Source organism: Halichoerus grypus, chromosome 8 (assembly GCF_964656455.1).
Source record: "Halichoerus grypus chromosome 8, mHalGry1.hap1.1, whole genome shotgun sequence".
In the NCBI taxonomy this organism is placed as follows: Eukaryota; Metazoa; Chordata; class Mammalia; order Carnivora; family Phocidae; genus Halichoerus; species Halichoerus grypus.
Genome location: NC_135719.1, coordinates 9,675,321 through 9,695,645, shown reverse-complemented (window position 1 = coordinate 9,695,645; position 20,325 = coordinate 9,675,321). Strand labels below are relative to the sequence as shown.

Here is a 20,325-nt window from a genome sequence, read left to right as displayed (position 1 = left end):
GCTCTCTGAACTGTTGTGTTTCTACAAGGGTGTGGCTATCTCTGACTTCCCCACTCACTGTGTTGTGCAATGCCTTTCATGGAGCGGAAGAAGAGAGTCGTTAACTCTGGTCCCATGTCTCTGTTTGTGTCGTGACCTGGCCAGAAATGCACGCAGCATTTAAAACATGGTTACTCCTTATGGTGTCCTCTCATTCTCCTTTCTATTAGTTATAGCTCACACTGTCCCGGTCAGCACACAGTTTAAGTGCCTGCTTTGTGCAGGGCACATGGTAACTGACCACTTTCACATCTCTCTCACATACTCTGAGTCCTTGCAGGACGCTTTCTTGACTACTTCTGCTTTTAAGGCTTCACATAATGATTTGATATATAGAAGGTATTTAATACTTTTTTTTTTTAATAAGGAGGGAGACAAACCTAAGGGTGATGCATATTACATCTTCATACTGTCTTCCTTTCCTAGAAAGTAACCAACAGATTAAAATATATTTTCCATTTAAAAAATATATACTCCCGGGGCACCTGGGTGACTCATTCAGTTGAGCATCTGCTTTTGACTCGAGTCATGATCCCAGGGTCCTGGGATTGAGCCTGGCATCGGGCTTCCCTGCTCAGCAGGGAGTCTGCTTCTCCCCGGCATGCCCCCCACACACACTCATTCTCTCTCTCTCTCTCCCCCATGAGATACCACTTCACACCTCCTAGGATGGCTACGATCAGACAGACAGACAAGAACAATTACAAGTGTTGGCACAGATATGGAAAGATAGAACACCCATACATTGCTAGTGGGGACATCAAATGGTGCAGCCACTTTGGAAAAGTCTGGCAGTTCTCAGAATGTTAAACATGAAGGTATCACATGACCCAGCAGTTTCACTCCCAGGTGTAAACCCAGGAGAAATGAAAACACGCCAAAACAAAAACTCATACGTGGATTTTCATAGCAGCATTATTCCAAACTGCCAGAAAGTGAAAACAACACAAATGTCCATCATAAATAAATAAATAAATAAAATGTGGGTATCCCCACACAGTGGAAGCTTATTTGGTAGTAAAAGGAATGAAGTACTGCTATGTGCTCTGACATGGGAAAACCTTGAAAACCCTTTGCTAAGTAAAAGAAGCCAGTCACCAAAGACCACATAATGTGTGGTTCCATTTATGTGACGTGTCTGGAGTAGGCAAGTCCATAGACACAGAAAGTCGGCTCATGATTGCCCAGAACCGGGAAATGGAGGTTGGGGTGGGGTGTGAAGACTAGCAGATACAGTATCTTCTTGGCATGATGAAATCTTCTCAATTTAGACATTGGTTAACAGTTACACAACTCTGCGAATATCCTAAACCATTGAATCATACCCTTTAGTTGGGTGAGTTTTAGAGTATATGAATTACATTTCATTGAAAATGTTAAAATGCCAAATTACACACACATGTGCGTACACACCAACACACACACACACACTCTCTCTCTCTCTCTCTCTCTCTCTCTCTCAGTGCCCTGTGGTATCCTGATTTTGATCCTGGAACAGAAAAGAACATTAGTGGAAAGAGAAATGAAATCCAAATCCAGTCTAGAATTTAGTTAATAGTAACGTACCGACGTCGGTTTCTACTATTGACGAATGTACCAGGGTTATGTAAGATGTTCCCATTGGAGACGCTGGTGAGGGAGAGGTATATAGGAACTATGTGCTTTCTTGGTAACTTTTCTGTCAGCCTAAAGCTATGACAAAATAGAAGATTTGCCAAAAAGTAATTTGTAAAGAAAAATTTGGGAAACTATAGAAAAGTTAAAATAGATACTGTTTCTTGGTGTTTATTCAAGCATAATCATTCAATGAAAAACTGAATCAGATTAGGGTTTTTCACCACATAGGTGTGATTCTGTTTTGCCTTCCACTGTGTTTAAATGTTTTAATACTATTTAATATATACTAATTGTCAAAACTGTGATAGGTCTGAGATTTTACCCTACTTGCAGGCTCCCAAGTTAGCCTGACAGTTTCATGGGTGCTAGCTGAAATCACAGGGCTCCTCGGTCCTAGGACAAATGAATTCATTACTCATTGCACAAAAAGCACCATGAACATCATTTCCTTGTTGGTTCCTCCTGCTTCCCAAGTTCCCCAAGGGCAGCACAGAGGAGCCCAGGTGGATGCTTTGTCACAGCCGAGAAGCCCCACCCTTAGGAAACTTCAATTTTTATAATGGGCGGTGAGCCTGCCTGATCTTTGCCCTTGACTGAGACATTATCTTTATTATGCTGGGTAGTAAACAGACCTACCCTTTGCTTCGGAAAGAAACAGTATCTCTGTTTTTCAAGGCTATTTGATACACAGACATTTTGGAAAAGATAGTTTAGAACAAAAGGACAATCAGTGCCTTTGCTCACAAGACCTGGGGAAGATAGGAGAGACCCATGAAGAATATTCTTCCAGCATTAATATGTTCTCACCACTATTATTCAGAAATGAGTGTATTCAGTTAGGGGCGCCTGGGTGGCTCAGTCGTTAAGCGTCTGCCTTCAGCTCAGGTCATGATCCTAGGGTCCTGGGATCGAGCCCCGCATCGGGCTCCCTGCTCAGCGGGAAGCCTGCTTCTCCCTCTGTCTGCCATTCCCCCTGCTTGTGTTCCTTCTCTTGCTGTGTCTCTCTCTGTCAAATAAGTAAATAAAATCTTTAAAAAAAAAAAAAAAGAAATGAGTGTATTCAGTTAAAGAGATTTTATTTAGGGGCACCTGGGTGGCTCAGTTGGTTAAGCCTCCAACTCTTGATTTCGGCTCAGGTCATGATCTCAGGGTTTTAAAATTGAGCCCCGTGTCGGGCTCCACACTCAGTGTGGAGTCTGCTTGAGATTCTCTCTCTCCCTCTCCCTCTGCCCCTACGCCCACTCATGCTCACTCTCTCTCTCTCTCAAATAATCTTTTAAAAAAAGATTTGATTTAATCTTAATTTCATTATTGTGTTATTTTTTATAAATATTTTTAATATTTTAATTTTGATTGAAACAGCACATTTTAAAGTTATTTATATTATATACTATTAATATATTATTCACATTTTATATTATCTGTATATATTATATATTTTGCAAACTGTTTAACTTACTTTTTGTAAAATGCAAATGCCTAAAATGACATGCAAAGTATAGTCAGTTAGTCCCTTACATATTGAAGGCCAAGAATGTTCAGTTTACTCACTGGCCATGGAATTGAGAAGGCGATGAAAAATATTCTAAGATAAAGAATTTTTGCAAAGGTTCCTAAAATTTTAGTGAAACTAGAGGATTATAATGTTAAAGTGTTTTTGGGAGTTATAAAAACTAAAAACATATATTACACTTATATTTAGGGGATTTTTTTCAGCTCTATTGGAATATAACTTATATGCAATCAAATCAATTTAAGTTCACAATTTGATGAGTTTTTGACAAATGTTTAAATTGTGTAATAACTTCTGCAATCATGGTAGGAATATCACCATCACCCCCAAAGTTCCCTCTTGTCCCCTTGCAGTCATTCTGTTCCTCCAGTTGAATCACTAATATGCTTGCTCACAACTTTGGCCTTTTCTAAAATACCATAAAAATGGAACCATACACTAGGTGATATTTTTTGTCTGGCTTTTTTTTCTTTTAACATGATCTTGAGACTCATCATGTTTGTATCAGTGGTTCATTCCTTCTTGTTGTGAGTCTGTTGCATTGTATGAATGTACCACTATTTATCCATTTACCTATTGACAGCAGATTGGGTTGTTTCTAGTTAGGGGCTATCATGAGTTAAGCTGCTATGAAAATTCCGGTAAAATTCTTTGTGCAAAGATATATTTGTTTTTCTTGGGTAAATACCCATCAGTGGGATTGTTGTGTTGTATTAAGTGTCTGTGACATTATAAGAAATTGCTAACCTGTTGTCTAAAGTGGCTGTACTGTTTTGCATTCTTCGGGTAATGTATCAGTGCTCAGTTGCTCCACATCTTTGTCAACACTTGGTATTATCACTCTTTAATTTTAACCATTCTGATATGAACCGTTAGCTCTTTGTGGTTTCAATTTGCTCTTTCCTGATAATTAATGATATTGGACACCTTCTCCTGTGTTCTTTGCCAGTCATATATATTTGATGAAATAATTTCTCAAGTCTTGTGCCCATTTTAAAAGCGAGTTGTTTGTCTTCTTATGGCATTTTAAGAGGTTTTTCATTGTTATTTATATTTTAATATTTATGTATTTTAATAATTTATATTTTAATATAGTTTATATTACTGGTCCTTTAGCAGATAGATCCTGGGTAAGTATTTTCTCCTAGTCTGTGGTTTGCCTTTTCATTTTCCTAACCATGCCTTTGAGGAGCAAAAAATTTTATTTTGATGTGGTCGATTTTTTCAGGTTTTTCATGTGTGCTAAGAAATCTTTGCCTGACCCAAGATCACAAAAAATATTTCCCTCTGTTTTCTTCTAGAAGCTTTATAGTTTTAACTTCAATATTTAGGTATATTTTTAGTTCATTTTTGTAGTTGATAGAAGATTTGAGATTTGAAGGAGATTTGTTTTTTGTTTGCATGTGGACATCCGCTTGTTGCAGGATTATTTGTTCAGAAGACTGTTCTTTTCCTGGTTGGAATACCACTTGGCGTCTATGTCAGATATCAATAGGCCATGTCTCTGAAGGTCTCTTGTGGATTCTCTCTTATTCCATTGATCTAAATGTTTGTCTTTGTGCCAGCACCACACTGGGTTGATGACTGTACCTTTTATAGTAAATCTTAGAATCAAGTAGTGATCATTTGGGGAGAATTCACAACTTAACAGGACTGAATTTTCTGATGTATAAACATGATGTCTCTAAGCATGCTTTAATTTTCCTCATCAGTGTTTTGTAGTTTTTAGTCTTGCTCAGATTTTCTTAATTATTTTATATTTATTGATGCTATTGTAAATGGTATTACTTTTGTTTTTAGTTTTACATTTTAATTATTCACTGCTAATATATAGAACTAGTGCTGCTTTTTTATATATTGACTTTGTATCTTGCAGCTTTGCTAAACTGATTTATTATAGCAGCATTTTTGTAGATTACTTAGGATTTTCTACATAGGCAATCATGCTGTCTATGAATAAAGAAAGTTTTACTTCTTCCTTTCCAGACCTATGCATTTTATTTCTTTTTCTGCTATAGTGCATTGAAGAAACTCCTATACAGTGTTGAATAAAAGTGATGAGCGTGGACATTCTTGCCTTGTTCTTGATCTCAGAGTAAAAGCATTTAGTCTCTAGCCATTAAGTATGATGTTAACTGTAGGTGTTTTGTGTGTGTGTGTGTTTTTTTAATAGATACCATTTATCAGGCTGAGGAATTTCATTTCTGTTTCCAGTGTTCTATGAGTTTTATCATGAGTAGATGTTGAATTTTGCCCAACACTTTCCTACGTTTCTTGATAATCATTAATTTGTGGAGTTTTTGGTCTGTTAATAAATTGATTTTTCAACATTCCTGGGATGGCCATTACAACTTGATTTTTTTTCTGTGTTGCTGGATTCAGTATCTTAATTTTTGTTCAGGATTTTGCATCTGAGTTCCTGAGGGATATTGATTTATACTTTTCGTATAATGTCTTTGTCTAGGTTTGGTGTCCGGGTGATGCTGGACTCATAAAGATGAGCTGTATGTTGTTCCTTCCTCTTCTATTTTGTGTAAGAGTTTGTGTAGAATTGGTATAATTTCTTCCTTAAATGTTTGGTAGCATTCACCACTGAAGCCTTCTGGGCCTGTAGTTTCCTTATAGGAAGGTTTTTAACTGAATTCAATGTCTTTAATAGAATAAGGTATTCAGATTATCTTCTTGAGCAAATTTGGTAGTTTGTGTCTTCCATGAAATGTTTCCATTTAATCTAACTTGTTGAATCTGTTACAGTAATGTTGTTCATAATATCTCTTTGTTATCCTTCCAATGTCTGTAGGATCTATAATAATGACTTCTTTTAATTCCTGATACTTACAGTTTTTAACTTTCGTTCTTGGTCAGTCTGGGTAGAGTTTTACTGATATCATTGATCTATTCAGGGAATCAGCTTTTGGTTTCATCGATTTTCTTTTTCTCTTCTTCTTTTTTTTTTTTTTTAAAGACTTTATTTGGCAGGGAGAGAGAGAGAGGGGGGCAAGCAGAGGAAGAAGCAGGCTCTCCGCTGAGCAGGGAGCCCGACGTGGGACTAGATCCTGGGATCCTGGGATCATGACCTGAGCCAAAGGCAGACACTAAACTGACTGAGCCACCCAGGCGTCCCTGATTTTATTTTTCTGTTTTCTATTTCATTGATACCTGTTCTTTGTTTTCTTTATTCTATTTGCTTTGGGTTAGTCTGCCCTCTTTCCTGGTTTCTTAAGGTAGAAGCTTAGATCATTGATTTGAGACCTCTCTTTTCTAATATAGGCATTTAATGTTATAAATTTTCCTCTAAACACTGTTTCCTCTAAACACTGTTTCCTCTAAACAAAGTCGATCTTTTTTTCTTTTCTTTCAGATAAAACATCACATTTTTATATGTGATGTTTGAATTTTTGAGTTTGAGATATTTTCTGATGTTTAACTAATTATACAATGATTCCTGAAGATTTCTTCTTTGATTCATGGATTTTTTAATAAGTTTTTGTGTGTTTTTTTTGTTTTGTTTTGTTTTGTTTTTTAAATGTTTGCAGTTTTTCCAGGTAACTTCTTACTTTGTTTTCTGATTTTAATACTGTTGTGGTCAGAACGCATATGTAGTATGATTTTAATTCTCAAATTTGATACTTCTTTTATGCCACAGAATATGGTCTGCTTTGGTGAACGTTCCATGTGTACTCGAAAAGAATGTGTATTCTGCTATTGTTGGGTGAATTGCTCTGTATGTGTTGGGTAGATCAAAGTGGTTGGTAATATTTTTCAAGTTTTCTGTCTGTCTACTTGTTTTATCAGTTGGGGGAGAGGACTGTTGAAATCTCTCATGGTAATTTAAAAAATTATTTTAAATTCAGTGAAAGTAGATGGTTATGATATTAATAAGATGACTGAGAGCTGTAAAGGCTAAATTAAAAAAAAATATTTTAGGGGAGTGTTTTCTTCTTAATATGCATTAGATTCCCATAGGCTTGTTTTCCATCGCCAGTCCTGTCACTTACTACCTCAGCAACCCTGCTGAGGTTATTCTTTGGATACAGGTAATACAAACTGCTTGTAGCTATTGTGGGCATTAAATTAATAATTAATTACATAGAATGCTTAATCCGATCCCAAGCGGACAGTAACTCTTGAATACATAGAAACTATTTTTGTATTTTTTTTAACTTTCAAATAAAGATATCAAATATGTATTTTAATCTTTGATGCATTGCATTTGTTAACTTTTTTTTTTTTATTTCGCCTTGGCCTGCACCAGATTTTCTCTTTGTGTATCTTTTTCCTGTTGCTCTTATTGGAGCCTTAATTGAGCATAGCGTGCCTTGATTGTGTTGTGAGAACGACTTTTTCTTGTCATAATTTTACTCCCTTTACAGTAGGTAGGAGTGTTGGTACGATAGATAAACTTGCCGCAGCTATAAAATCATCCCACTTACTTCGCTGTCTGAAAGTCGATCTGTTTCTCTTTTCTTTCAGATAAACCGAGAAAGCTGGTGTACAATAAAGCCGTGCCCTGATACAGCGTCTCTCTTGGCCCCCGCACAGAGCCCAGGTGAGCAGGGGTCTTCCAACTTCCAGTTGCTCGAATCACTGCATCTAAAGTGTCCATTTTTTGCACTGCAGTCCTCCTCTGATTACAGACCACTTTCAGAGATCTGTCCTTCCTTACCATGCCATGCAGTAAGTCAGAAGGGGGGTATGTGTGATTTGGGTTCGTAGGCATTTTGTCTCAACTGAGAATGGGTAGTGTCATATAATGAACCTAAATCTCAGCTTAGTAGTGAGTCTTCCCATGTGGCTTTCTGCCTCATCACTTCTGTGAAGGCATCTGTGCTGTGTGCACATACATAGGATCGTGGTTTCTCAGTCTGGTAAAACTATAAATGTTTGTTGTTAAGAACTAAACCTGTGGCTCTCCATTTTGGCTGCACTTTGAAATTATCTGGCAGTATACTGCTGCCTGGGTCCTGCTCCCAGAGGTTGTGATTTAATCGGGCCTGGGGTGTGAGCTCGGCCTCAGAATCTTTGAAAGCTCCTTTGGTGACTCCACTGCACAGCCAGGATTGAGAACCATAAACTTTGGAAGTATTGTCAGCAATTGAGCCTTTCCTTAAACACCCATGAGGTCTTAGTAACAACAGGTAAGGGTCAGCTGCTGAGACCTGGCTTGTGAATGACACAGCGCATGACTAGTGGGTAGTTAAGATGCCCAGCTTTTTACCCAGGTTTATCCACTAATTCACAGTGATGTAGGAGAGTTCCCTAACGTCTGTGCGCTCTGTTGTCTTCCGTCTCTCGAGGGTTACTAGCTCTCCTCGGTGGGGGTGTTGCCTGAATGACACGGTGCTGTCAGGCCCTGTGCCTGTTGTTGCGGCCTCCCTGTGAGTGCTGGTCATTTGTATCCTGGGCTCTTGAGTTGACTTGACTCAGCAACACCTCCGTTTACCTTTACAGGTTTTACTGACCTGCTTTAAAGTTTACTTGAGTGCTCGCTGACTGGTCTTTATAGTAACACTGCAGCTGTGGATGTCCTGCAGTAGTAGTAAATTGAAAGGCAAACTGTCCAAATCCTGTATCTCCCAAGAGGTTTCCTACTGACTCTCAATTCTTCACTCCGAAGGAAGTGTTGGAGACAGATACGAAAAGTGTTCTTCCCTAGTTTTGTCTCACATGGAGGATATTATGCTATAGTTGTGTTGAGGGTCTCTGCATGTTATAAGATTGACCCTGTTTCCAGACTTAGCTGACCCTTATACACCACCCAGCCCCCTAGAATCTTCTACTTAAAAGTATACTACTTACCATATCTTGGTTCCTTGAGCTCTTCAGGGTGTTTTCTGAAAGTATAATTACTCCCAACCATCCAAGCAGTGAAACTGTCTGCCTTGTAAAGCTTAAATGTGGAAGTTTCTCCACATGCTGGAGTTTAATTTACTCATTTAATGAAATGAATTTTGAACCCCTGAGCATTTTCCCCAGGACATCCTCTTGAATTTTGTTGACAACGGCCCCCTCCATACTCCAATCCCAAGCATACCTGCTTTGGTGTTTTTAGAATGGGTCTTTTTAACTCTCCGTGTAATGGCATCCAAGATCTGGATTATGCTTTGGAGCTTCAGACCTGAGTTTTTGATTTTAGTAAATTTTTTGGTGAATTCTAGGCCCTTTGGATCTTGAAGGTTTCATTTATGTTACGAACACAGCTCAAGAGAGAGCAATAGTGTAAAACCAAGTGAGATGACATGTTTTAAAATCACTTTGGATATTCCTCCATTATGGCTAAATACAAATTTATATAAGTGCAAATAAATACACATACATTATGATTAGCATGGTTCAGCAAATACCAGTGGGCGTGCTGCTGGTAGTTTTTCTTATCTTTGCCTGCTGTAATTTGTTTGCATATATATAATTTTAGACCCAAATGACTAGAGAGCATCTTAAAGTGACACATTTTGCTAGCTTTTAAAGAAATTAATGTCTCAGGACACAAAAGTTTATAGGCAGATTTATATATGAGTCATAAAACAGGACTGGCCCACATCAAGGTAATGTCCTTTCCAGATACTTGCACAGTATAGGTTAATAACGAAGCCTTAACTGCATTAGGTGTGTTTATCACACACCTGCTATACGTATGCAAGGGGCAGAGTTCTGGTTACTATTTGCATAAAATTCTTTCTAACCGTCACTACAACTATTTTAGGGAGATACTAATCAGTCCCATTTCACTGGTGTGGAAGTGAAGGCTTAGGGGTTAAATGACTTCCTGCCCGGGATCTTTCTACTAAAAGTAGGCGGAGGGAGATTTAAGCCAGACAGGATCGACTCTAAAACCAGTCAGTGCTCATTGTTCTTGCTTCTACCTGCATGTGTTGCTCCACCTCATTCATTAGGAAGAGGGCAGGTAGGAAGTCCTGTGACACAAGGTGGGGATTAGCTTTGCCTTTAGGGCCCCCCTCATTTGTGGGGTTTCGTGATGGCTTATGGGTCTTTTTCTCACCCTTGTTCCCTGTTTGCTTACTCTTCTCCCCCCACTGCCCTCCCCCAACTCAACAGTTAGGATTGTATCACACAGCAGAGTCTCCCCCCAGCTTGATTTGTGGTCCCTTGTAGTGCTGGCCCAGATTTATTTTCTGGGTGAACTGTTCCTACCAGGGCTGGATCTGGATCTTCCCTGTGAATTTTCCATTAGAGCGTCTTGAGTTGGTTTGTTTTCCAGTCTGGAATTGGGACGTGGTCTGTTTGCCTGCCAGTTGGACAGCCAGCAGCTCAGCATAGTTGCTGTGACAGCCTTTCTTTTCTTGGCCAGCCCCCTGTTTTCCCCTCAGCCGTGAAGTGGAGTCTTTGAATTTTCCAAGTGGGGAAAGGGGGGAGAAGTAGAAAGGTCACACCCACCGACTCCACCTAGGTTAGTACATACTCTCTGAAACTGGGGGCGGGGGGGTAGTCCGGAATACCCATGATTTCCAGTCTTTTGAAGGCAGGGCTATTCCCATTGAATGAAACACTCAGAAATAATTAGGACCAACCAAGACTGAAATGGACTAGGGTCATTTTTTTTTCTTTAATTGAAACATTTTCAGATTAATCTGTGGGCCCCTCCTTGCTCTCGGTGGCATCCTTTGTGTACTTCTATGTTGAAATGGTCTCTTAATATGTCCGTTTCTGCTGTAAGGTTGCAAACTACCCCACGCACATACTCAGACTATCTCTTTTTACTTGGATAATCCCTAGTACCTAGTCAAATACCTGACAAGAAGAGGTAATTTTATGGACAAGCAATTCATGACCTATATACCAGTGCAATGAAACTTCATCTTCTCAACCCTCAATGCGCGCGCGTGCGTGCGCACACGCACACACACACACACACACACACGATTATTGTACACACACACACACACACACACACACGATTATTGTCCATAGACCCTGAGAATTTAAAGAGACATTGGGGGTTGTCTGATCTCTCCTTCCCCTTCCGTGTATGCATCTTTTCTGAAACCTCTTGACAAAGTCACTCAGCCTTTGCTCCACCCCTTCTGGTGAAGTGACAGTGGTTACTTTATGAAACTCCCATCCCATTGCCCAGAAGCCTAGTTATAGCAAAGCTCTGTGGCTTCCACTCAGTGGGCTTTTAGTTCTGCCTCTGGAACAGTACAGAGCAAATCTGCAGCTGCCCTTAGACACATTTTCTTCAAGCTCCTGTGCAAGCCTCATGGCTCTCAAGTGTTTCCACTGTTGTGACCTCATCACCATGTGTGCATTTCTGTTTATCAGTGTTTTACTTTAAATGTTACCCAGGGACAAACATCATCCTGTCAGTGCGGTCTAGCTGTCACGTAATGGCAGGACTGTCCCCATTTTGGACCTGGGTACACTATTAATAGAGTCTAAAACCATCGGTGTTTTTCGTTTTGCTGTCACCTTGTATCGTCAGCTCCTCTTGAATCTGCTTTCAACCAAAACCTCTGGGTGGAGTTCTCATGAACTGCTAGGTAGTCAGCTGATCTGTTGTGTCCCTTGTCACTTAGTATCACCTGAAGAGTTGATATATGTCTGTCTGTATCCCATATAAAAATGTTAACTGGAATGGAAATGCTTCACTCTCCAGACTTCTTGAAGGAGGTTGATATCTACCTACTAATTGACTTTCTTTGGGCTCTTGGTTTTACCACACACAAATATTTTTAATTCTATTGCTGCCAAGTCATATGTCCCTTTTGTTTACAGAATTAATAGGAGAAAGTGAGTTAAATACCTTGTTTTAGTAATTTATAATTTGAAATTTATAATTTCAATGTACTAAGTGTTTAGAATTCCTTGATCTACAGCAAAACATTTCTGTCAAGGCCCCCTGTGTCTGATTCACCAGAGTCCCTATGCTAGTTTTTGAACTGAAGACAGATTCTAGATGATATATTTTTCTTCAGTGCATTATTCCCCCAATGTCAGATCTGCTTAAGGTAGAAGTCAAACAATTATATTTCTGTTATTACTCAATAGAACCCGTAAGTGTGATACACTGATATTCTTATTAGATATGCTTCTCCTCCTTTTTTAATCCTAATATTTGGCTAGGTAATAAGTTTCCAGAAAGAACTTAAGTCTTAGAAATTTGGCCATAAACTCTATCTCATAGTTTCCTAATAAAGGACTTCTGATTTTAGTAGCAAAAGGAAATATTTTCCAGCTCCCAAGAGGAAAAGATTACCATTTAAATGCCTAAATATAGATGGAATTATGGCTCTGAATTACCGTTTTATCTTTTTGTGCCTTTGGTTTACATGGCAAACTCATGGTGGTTCTATAGTAACAATCACCCTAGAATTGGAATACCAGAGTTAAAAGCTAGTAATCTGTGTCCTTTACAGCTGCTTAATACTGGAAGAGGGGGGAGGTTAGTTGGTTGACTTACAAGGCGAATTCCTGGAATGAAAAGAAAGTAAATTTTTTTTTTTTACTTATTGGTTGAATACATTTTCTTTTTCAGAATGTGAGAACTTCCTGGATGTTGGACTGGGCAGAGAATGTGCCTCAAAACAAGGTGTCCTCAAAAGAGAATCCGGCAGTGACTCTGACCTCTTTCACTCACCCAGCGAAGAAGTGGACAGCATCATCTTCCCCAAGGTACTGTCCCCCTCAGTATGCGACTCCTGCTAGGCATACTGAGCATATCTCAGTGATCCTAGAGAAGAGTACATCCTCCCTTTCAGAGAAGGGAGCTCCAGGGCTCTGGGGCTTAGAAAAAGGCATCGACCACTTTATCTTCCGTAGAGTTGTGCCTGGTTACATGCAGGTTTTGAAGCCTGAAGAAATGGGAGTTCCTTTGGTGTGAATTAAATCAGATGAAGGTGAATACTTTTCAGTGGGCAGGAAAGGACCGCAGCTCAGACTATAACACGTCATGTGCATAAACTAACCATAGAGTCATTTCTGATTAATGTGTTTAGGCCTGAAGCTCGCTGCCCAGCTTGGTGATGTCACCCCTCCTCATCTAGCCTGCTTAATTGGAACTTTCTAGATGTCTGCTGGGGAACCCAGACTGTGAAAAGCCAAGCCCATGCACATGAGTCACCGTGTGTTTTCATATAATTTGAGGCTCTCTAAGGGGTCGGGGGATGGGGGCGGTTTGCTTTCTTTTGGTTATATTTGTATCTAGTTGCAGCGAGTTCTGTTTTGCCTCCTGAGAAGAATAGCGGGCTTTGCCACACCAGGATCAGCAAGTGGTACTCAGTCATATGCCACACTTGCTTGTCTTAATCGCGAGGGGGTGAAGGGGCAGAAGCACAGCAGCTGTGAGGACGCCTTTATGAAGGCTTCAGGATGACCCTGGAGAAGTGATAAAAGGGCAGTCGGGTTAGTGGGTGATGTGGTTCTCCAAGACCCTGTGAGGATGCTGTCCCATAAGTTACAGGAGAGGCTTGGCGTCCTGGGATTCTGGGCTAGAACATAGTTAAAACCTCTGTAAATGTACCCCTCAAACACTTTATTTTCATTTTTGTCCAGTGGCTCTTGTGCCCATTTGGCCTTCCCTAATTCTTTTCCACCGTGTTCCCTTTCCTTGTGCTCACTGTCTTCCACAGGTCCTTGGAAAAATTTACAGAACTTCAGGATTCCTGTCATTGTTACTCGCAGCAAATTGATTCAGTGGGTTCTGTAAAGTAAAAAATCTGCACACTGGGAAGATCTGTCCATCTCTGAGGTTATCTAGGAAGAGGGAAACCATGATTTTTTTTTTTTTTAAATAATAGAATTTGGGTAATTTCTACTGTGACTTTGAGGTTTTCATTGTAAGGACTTCTGAACCGGCCCCCACCCCCAAGGGGAATGCCATTCTGAAGGGGCATGTCTCTCAGAATATTTTACTTGTGTCTCAGATAAACAGATAATATCTCTTAGTTCCAGCTTTAAAATTGAATCACTGACAGTCACTGAAACCGGGTCATGGATACATGGGGATTTGTTAAACATTAATGTGTGTTTGAAATTTTTCGTAGTCAAAAGTTGTTTTGAAATTGCAGAGTCTTCATTAAGAAAGACTTGCTTGCTCCCTCCTAGGTGCATGACAGCTTGTCCCTGGATGCTGGCGTCTGCAGAATGGGAGTGATTTCTGGTCACTAAACTGAGTGATTTTCCTAGCTAAAGAGAGTTTGAATTTCCTGTGTTTTGCCTCCTTATTCAAACTGCCAAAAATATTTCGGAGATTGTTCATACGAATGGCTGGTGCTAGATTTGGCAGTTTTTTCAGGATGACTAGACAGATAGAATTGTTAAGAGTTGAAGCATACTCCCCAAATCAACTTTTACCCACATGTCATACCCGAGTGGCTCAGAAAAACCAGAAATGTGGCTGCACTGTCATCTCTTCATGCACGCATGAGAATGTCGCACGGCCTGGGGTGAGATCTGGAGGGTTCTGAACTCTTGGTTATTTCCGCTTTCCCAAAGTTGGTTGTGACCAGGAGAGGTTTTGCAGTAAAAGTTTTCTCTGGCATTCATAAAGCCAACCAAGGGTTTGCATATGAAAGGAAAAGGGGAGAGAGAGAGAGAGAGAGAGAGAGAGAGAGAGAGAGACAGGCTAATACTTAACAAAGTGGTTACTATACACTCGACACCGAACTGAATTTTTTATAATATATGCGATCTCCTTTCATGCTCCCGACAGCCCTGCGAGGTGGGTGGTTTTATCCTCATTAAACTCCTGAGGGAGAGCAGGCTCTGATTGGTAGACAGGTGTAGTCCAAATTACTCAGCTGGTAAGTCACAGTCTTGAGATTGTACGTAGGCCTGACTCTCCAGTCTGTTCCTTGTTACTTTGCTCTCGATCTCCAGACACCCGCTTTAATCGCCAGTGATTTATACAGAAGCAGGGCCATCCGCAGCGTCCCTCACCGTCTGCCTCCATGGACAGCCACACAGCGTGTGTTGTGAAACATCACCCTGTCCCGGAGTGCCTCCCGCTCTCCCGTCTCTAAAAATCCTCTCTGGGCAAGGCATCGCAACATTCTTTTCTGTGAACCACGAGTGGTGCGTTAGGTCACTTCCTACAGCCGTGTGTGTGATCTGGCCTCACAGAGGTCTCTTGAGCAGCCTGCGGTGTTGGTCACAAACTCTTCACCTTAACCTTCTATTTCCATTCACCTCCCTTCTGGTAAACATGACTCGGGTGAGAGGAGCTTCCTGATTACCCTCTGAATATTTGCTAGTTCTAAGGTCTTTTTCTCTATAGATCAACAGCATAAAATTTAGATTTTTTTTTTTTAAGATTTCATTTATTTATTTGAGAGAGAGAAAGCACAGTGGGGCGGAGAGGGGGAAGCAGACTCCCCGCTGAGCACGGAGCCTTATGCGGGGCTCGATCTCAGGACCCCGAGATCATGATCTGAGGCTAAGGCAGACTCTTAACCGACTGAGCCACCCAGGCGCCCCTAGATTATGTTTTTAAAGTAGGAAGAAATCCTGGTTTTTTTCTCGGTACTAGCAAAGAAAGAGTGACCACAAAATGTATAATCTCGGCCACCCTGTTATTCAAAAGGTTAATTGAAGTCCACGGAAATACTGATAGTCAACTGTCTCTTTTCCCAAAGAGAATTAGATGAAATAAAATGCTCACACCTTGTTTTTTCTCCAGTTCGTAAAATGTATCCACAACTAAGAAAATCAGAGTAATTCCCTTAAGATGCTAAGCCTTAAGGGAGCATCCTTTCTTTCATGTGCTATAGTTTGCTCTCAAGTACTTGATCACCAAGCCAGATAGTTTTTAGGCTTTCAGGGATAAAAATAATTATACTTACAGTATCCATATTAGAAAAACTGTTATTTATACACAAGTATTAAAAATTATTGTAATTTCAGAACTGTGAAACAGTTTGCTATCACATGCTTAAGATTCTTAGGTTAATTACCGCATGTAACTGGGTTAAACAGTTGGCACATATTAGGTGTTTAAAATGTGAGTTGTTATTTTCCAAGGCACATGGCAGAGTGCCTTGTGTATCGTAGACAACAATTTATAAATGTTTAATGATTAAGTTATTAAAAACTGAAGGACTAGTATTTTGGCAATATCAAACATTCCTTCAGGGGTAGTAATAAGAAAGTGTGTAGTTGTTTTTATATTTTTATATACATATGTTACATAATGTTTACTCCTCTCTCTATAACTATATAGTACCCATCTGGTGTGACTCTTGGTTAAGAGAGCCAGTCAGGCATTTTCCCCCAACATTTTATTGAGAAAATGCTGGAACATCCAGGGGGGTTGGAAGAGCTGTGCAGTGAATACCCACCACCTGGATTCTACCGTTAACTTCTTATACTTGCTTTGTTACACACCTGGACGTCTGTCCTTCCTTTTTCTACTTACCAGTCCCCCTAATTTCTTTGATGCATTTCTGAACAAGTTACAGATAACAACCCACTTTTACCCCTAAATACTTAGAATTCAGTATGTGTTAATAGAGTTGTTTTTTGCTTGTTATAAAATCTACACACAGTGAAATGCGCAGTGTGAAGACTACCATTCAGTGACTTTTCCCTCAGCTTTACTGAGTTATAATTGACAAAAATTGTACATATTTGAAGTGTACAAGAGGATGTTTTGAAAGACAAACATTGTGAGATGCTTACCACAATCAGGCCAAAGTGTCTATCACCTCAGAGTTACCTTTTTGTGTGGGTGGTAAGAACACTTGAGATTTACTTTTCTTAGCAGATTTCAAGTATACCGTACATTATTAGTAACCGTGGTCATATGCTATACATTAGGTCTTCAGAATTTATTCATCTCTTAACAGAGCTTGTTCCCTTTGACTAACATCCCCCCATTTCCCCCACCCTCCGGGGAAGCCCTGTTCTACTCTCTGTTACTATGAGTTGCCATTTCTGGTTTCCATGTAGAAGTGAGAGCATGTAAAGGTTGTCTGTCTGGCTTATTTCACTTAGCATGATGCCCTCGGGGTCCATCCATGTTGTTGCAAATGGCAGGGTTTCCTTCTTTTTATTTTCTTTACCTGTTCAGCTGTCCGTGAACACTTAAGATGTTTCCATGTGTCGGCTGCTGTGAGTAATGCTGCTGTGAACGTGGGAGTGCAGATACCTCTTCACGACAGTGGCTTTATTTCCTCTGGATATATACCTAGAGGTGGGATATTGCTAGATTATATAGAACAGTTCTGGTTTTAATTTTTTGAGGAACCTACATACTGTTTTCCATAATAGCTGCACCTCAGCAACTTTTAACAAATGATTCATCTTTGTTACCCAAACCCCCATATGGATCAGGATATTACCTTCACTTTGGGAAGTTTCCTTATGCCCCTTCTCAGTCTGTCTCCTCTCCAAACCCTTAGAGGCAACAACTGTTCTAGTTTTTTTCCCATCACAGGTTAGTTCTCTTTATTTCAGAGCCTCATACAAATGGAGTATAAATGTTATTATTTCTCTCGGGTAGATGAGGGGAACGGATAGATCATACGGCTGGTATCGGTTTGGTCTTATAAAAAAATCGCCAGACCTTTCTCCAAAGTGGTTGTATCATTTTACATTCTCACCAGCAATGTATGAGAGTTTTGGTTGCTCCATGTTCTTATCAACATGTATAATTGTTTTGTTTTGTTTTAACTTTAGCATTTCTGGTGTGCATGTAGCGGTAGCTCATTATCGTTTTGATTTACATTTCCTTGACAACCAGCGATAATGGTAAACACATTTTTGTGTGTTTATTGGCCACTTGCATATCTTCCTTTGTGGAGTATCTGTTCACATTTCGTTTGGCTTTTTGTTGTTGAGAAGTAGGAATTGTTGTATATGGTATCCTGGATACCAGTCCTTCGTTAGATTTGTGTTTTGCAAATATTTTCTTGCAGTACATGGCTTCCCTATTTGCTTTCATAAACGTGTCTTGATGTACTGAATGTTCAGAATTTTGGTGAAGTGTAATTCATCCATTTTTTATGACTGTTGCTACCTGTGTCCTGTTCCTGATTTGTCTGCCCCCAGTCATAAAGTTTTCTTTTAGGACATCTATAATTTGGGCTTTTACATGTAGGATTGGAGTCCATCTTAATTTTTTAAAACATTTTTATCATAGGTCTGTCATATATAATAATAGGACTGAGTCCTAGCTGTACTTAGAATCATCTGGAGAGCTTTAAGAAGAAAAAGAACCTGGCCCTTATCCCAGACCAGTTAAGTTAGAATCTTACTATGTAACCTCATTGGACCTCAGTGGTCTCATGTATAAAATGAAATAAGAATACCTACTAAATCAAATATTAAAAGAACAGATACATCTAAATCACTTAGTGCAGAGCCCCCATGTGGCGAGTATCCAGTAAATAATCATTACTCACATTTATGGAATGAATAGTCCATTGCATGTATATCTAAGAATCATAGTTTCCCGAGCTTTATATAGACAGCAGCATCATTTAATTTAGCCTTTCTCATTAACTTTTATTTATATCATTATTTTGTAATTTCAACTTTCCTAGTTTATTTGACCTTAAATTAAGCAAAACAGTATCTTTGGGTCAGTGCCCCTGGAGTCCGAGCTGTCCAGTGGGGGCTGGTGCACAAGCCTTTGTATTGCTCACTGGGCCCGTTTTTTGCAAGCTTTCTCTTTGACTCCTAGAGATTTTTGCGAGCCTGATCACCGTTTGCAGATTTTCAAGATGGCATAAACTGTAAGGAAAAAGAAGCTGTTGGTAGAGATGGTAGTTTATGTGTATGTTTCCATCCTCCCATATGCAGGAGGAAAACCAGTCAGGACAGCTCAAGGGAGGAAGGGCTCATGTGTCAGTCTCAGGTCTAGACTCAGTCGTCTGTCTCCCAGTATGCTCGCTTTCTTGCAAACAAGCACAACTCCCAGCCACCCCTCCTCTCCTGTGTCTGCCTTTCTGCGTCTCTTTTCCTTCTCTGCCCTAACCCACTCCCAGTACTGCATCTTAAGGGAAAAGAAAAACAGAAAACTTGTATTTAGCAGAGAACTGTGTTCTGGTCATCTGCTTTTAAGACTAAGGGAAGAAAAACCATATATTTTTTTTCTTAAATATATTAAATGACTTTCAGGAACTTGGGCTATTACTCATGATTGTCTGGAGGAACGGTGCCAGGGGATCAGTTTAACTAGTACATTTGATTTACATAGAGTCAAAACCAAGTTTTTGAAAATGTGCTAGTTAAGTTAATCCCATGGCACCTTTTCTCCAATCAGGACTAATACGCGAAGTCTCTGGAAGTCATTTAATTAGCAGACATTTTAAGAGAGAAGACCTCTCCAAAGAAAGACCAACACATAACTCAAAAACTGTTAAGAATAAATAGTTTCAAATATTAGGCATGGAACATTCTATTATGTGACAGAAGCCATAACTTTTCTCCCTTCTGATGTATAAATGGAAAAACAGCATCCCCAAACCTGGTACTTTCTGTGAGGAGGGGGGAGAATGGTGGAAGTAACGGTTCTCGTATCTCTTATTTGGCAGATATCCCTAAGAACTTAAGCGCTAATAAATTCAGGACTGGAAAGGAATACTGGGGGAAAAAAATTCAAATGGTTAAAAAAACCCACTTGTTCCCTCTATTCATGATTAAAATAGACAGTACCTTGCAACAGCCTTGTATTAAGGCCTAGCCTTTTTAGACTTAAAGATCCTCTTCTTAGATAGACAGATTGAGGAAGTGGCTTATCTGTAGACAGATACCTAGCTGTAGAAAAACTAGGACCATATTCTGGGTTTAATTTTTGGTTATGCTCCTGACTGCTTTCTACTCTGCCGGGGTAGCATAAAGACATGATGAAGCTGGGAAATTCTTTGGAGAACACATAAGTCGTGGGAAAAAATAATTTAGAGCCTTCTTTAGATTCAATCCAGCATTAAAGAAAAACCATTGGCCTCAATATTTAGAAGTGAGTTTGTCCTGTTTTTCCCTTTTTCAGGTAATAACCACAAGCTCATAATAGTTGAAAGGTACAATAACAATACTCGAGTGTAAGAACATTGTACATTGTGAACTTCATTCTTACCAGGAGTACAAAACTAAAGAACTCATGCAATTACTGTGAAAACTCCCTGGTTATTTAATTTTTAGGGGGTTTGTTTTGTTTAGTTTATGAGTTAAAAGTACACACTAAGATGTGTCCTAGCACA

General features: G+C 39.6%; 1 protein-coding gene across 14 annotated transcripts in view; it reads left to right on the top strand.

Annotated features, from left to right (window-relative positions):
* Window positions 1-20,325, top strand: part of AKAP13 (A-kinase anchoring protein 13) — a 322,213-nt gene that overhangs the window by 217,987 nt on the left and 83,901 nt on the right. For all 14 annotated transcript variants that reach the window (XM_078078910.1, XM_078078912.1, XM_078078916.1 and 11 more), the window contains 2 exons: window positions 7,643-7,718; window positions 12,663-12,799. In XM_078078910.1, the coding sequence (XP_077935036.1) occupies window positions 7,643-7,718; window positions 12,663-12,799 (213 nt within the window). The remainder of the gene's footprint in view (window positions 1-7,642; window positions 7,719-12,662; window positions 12,800-20,325) is intronic.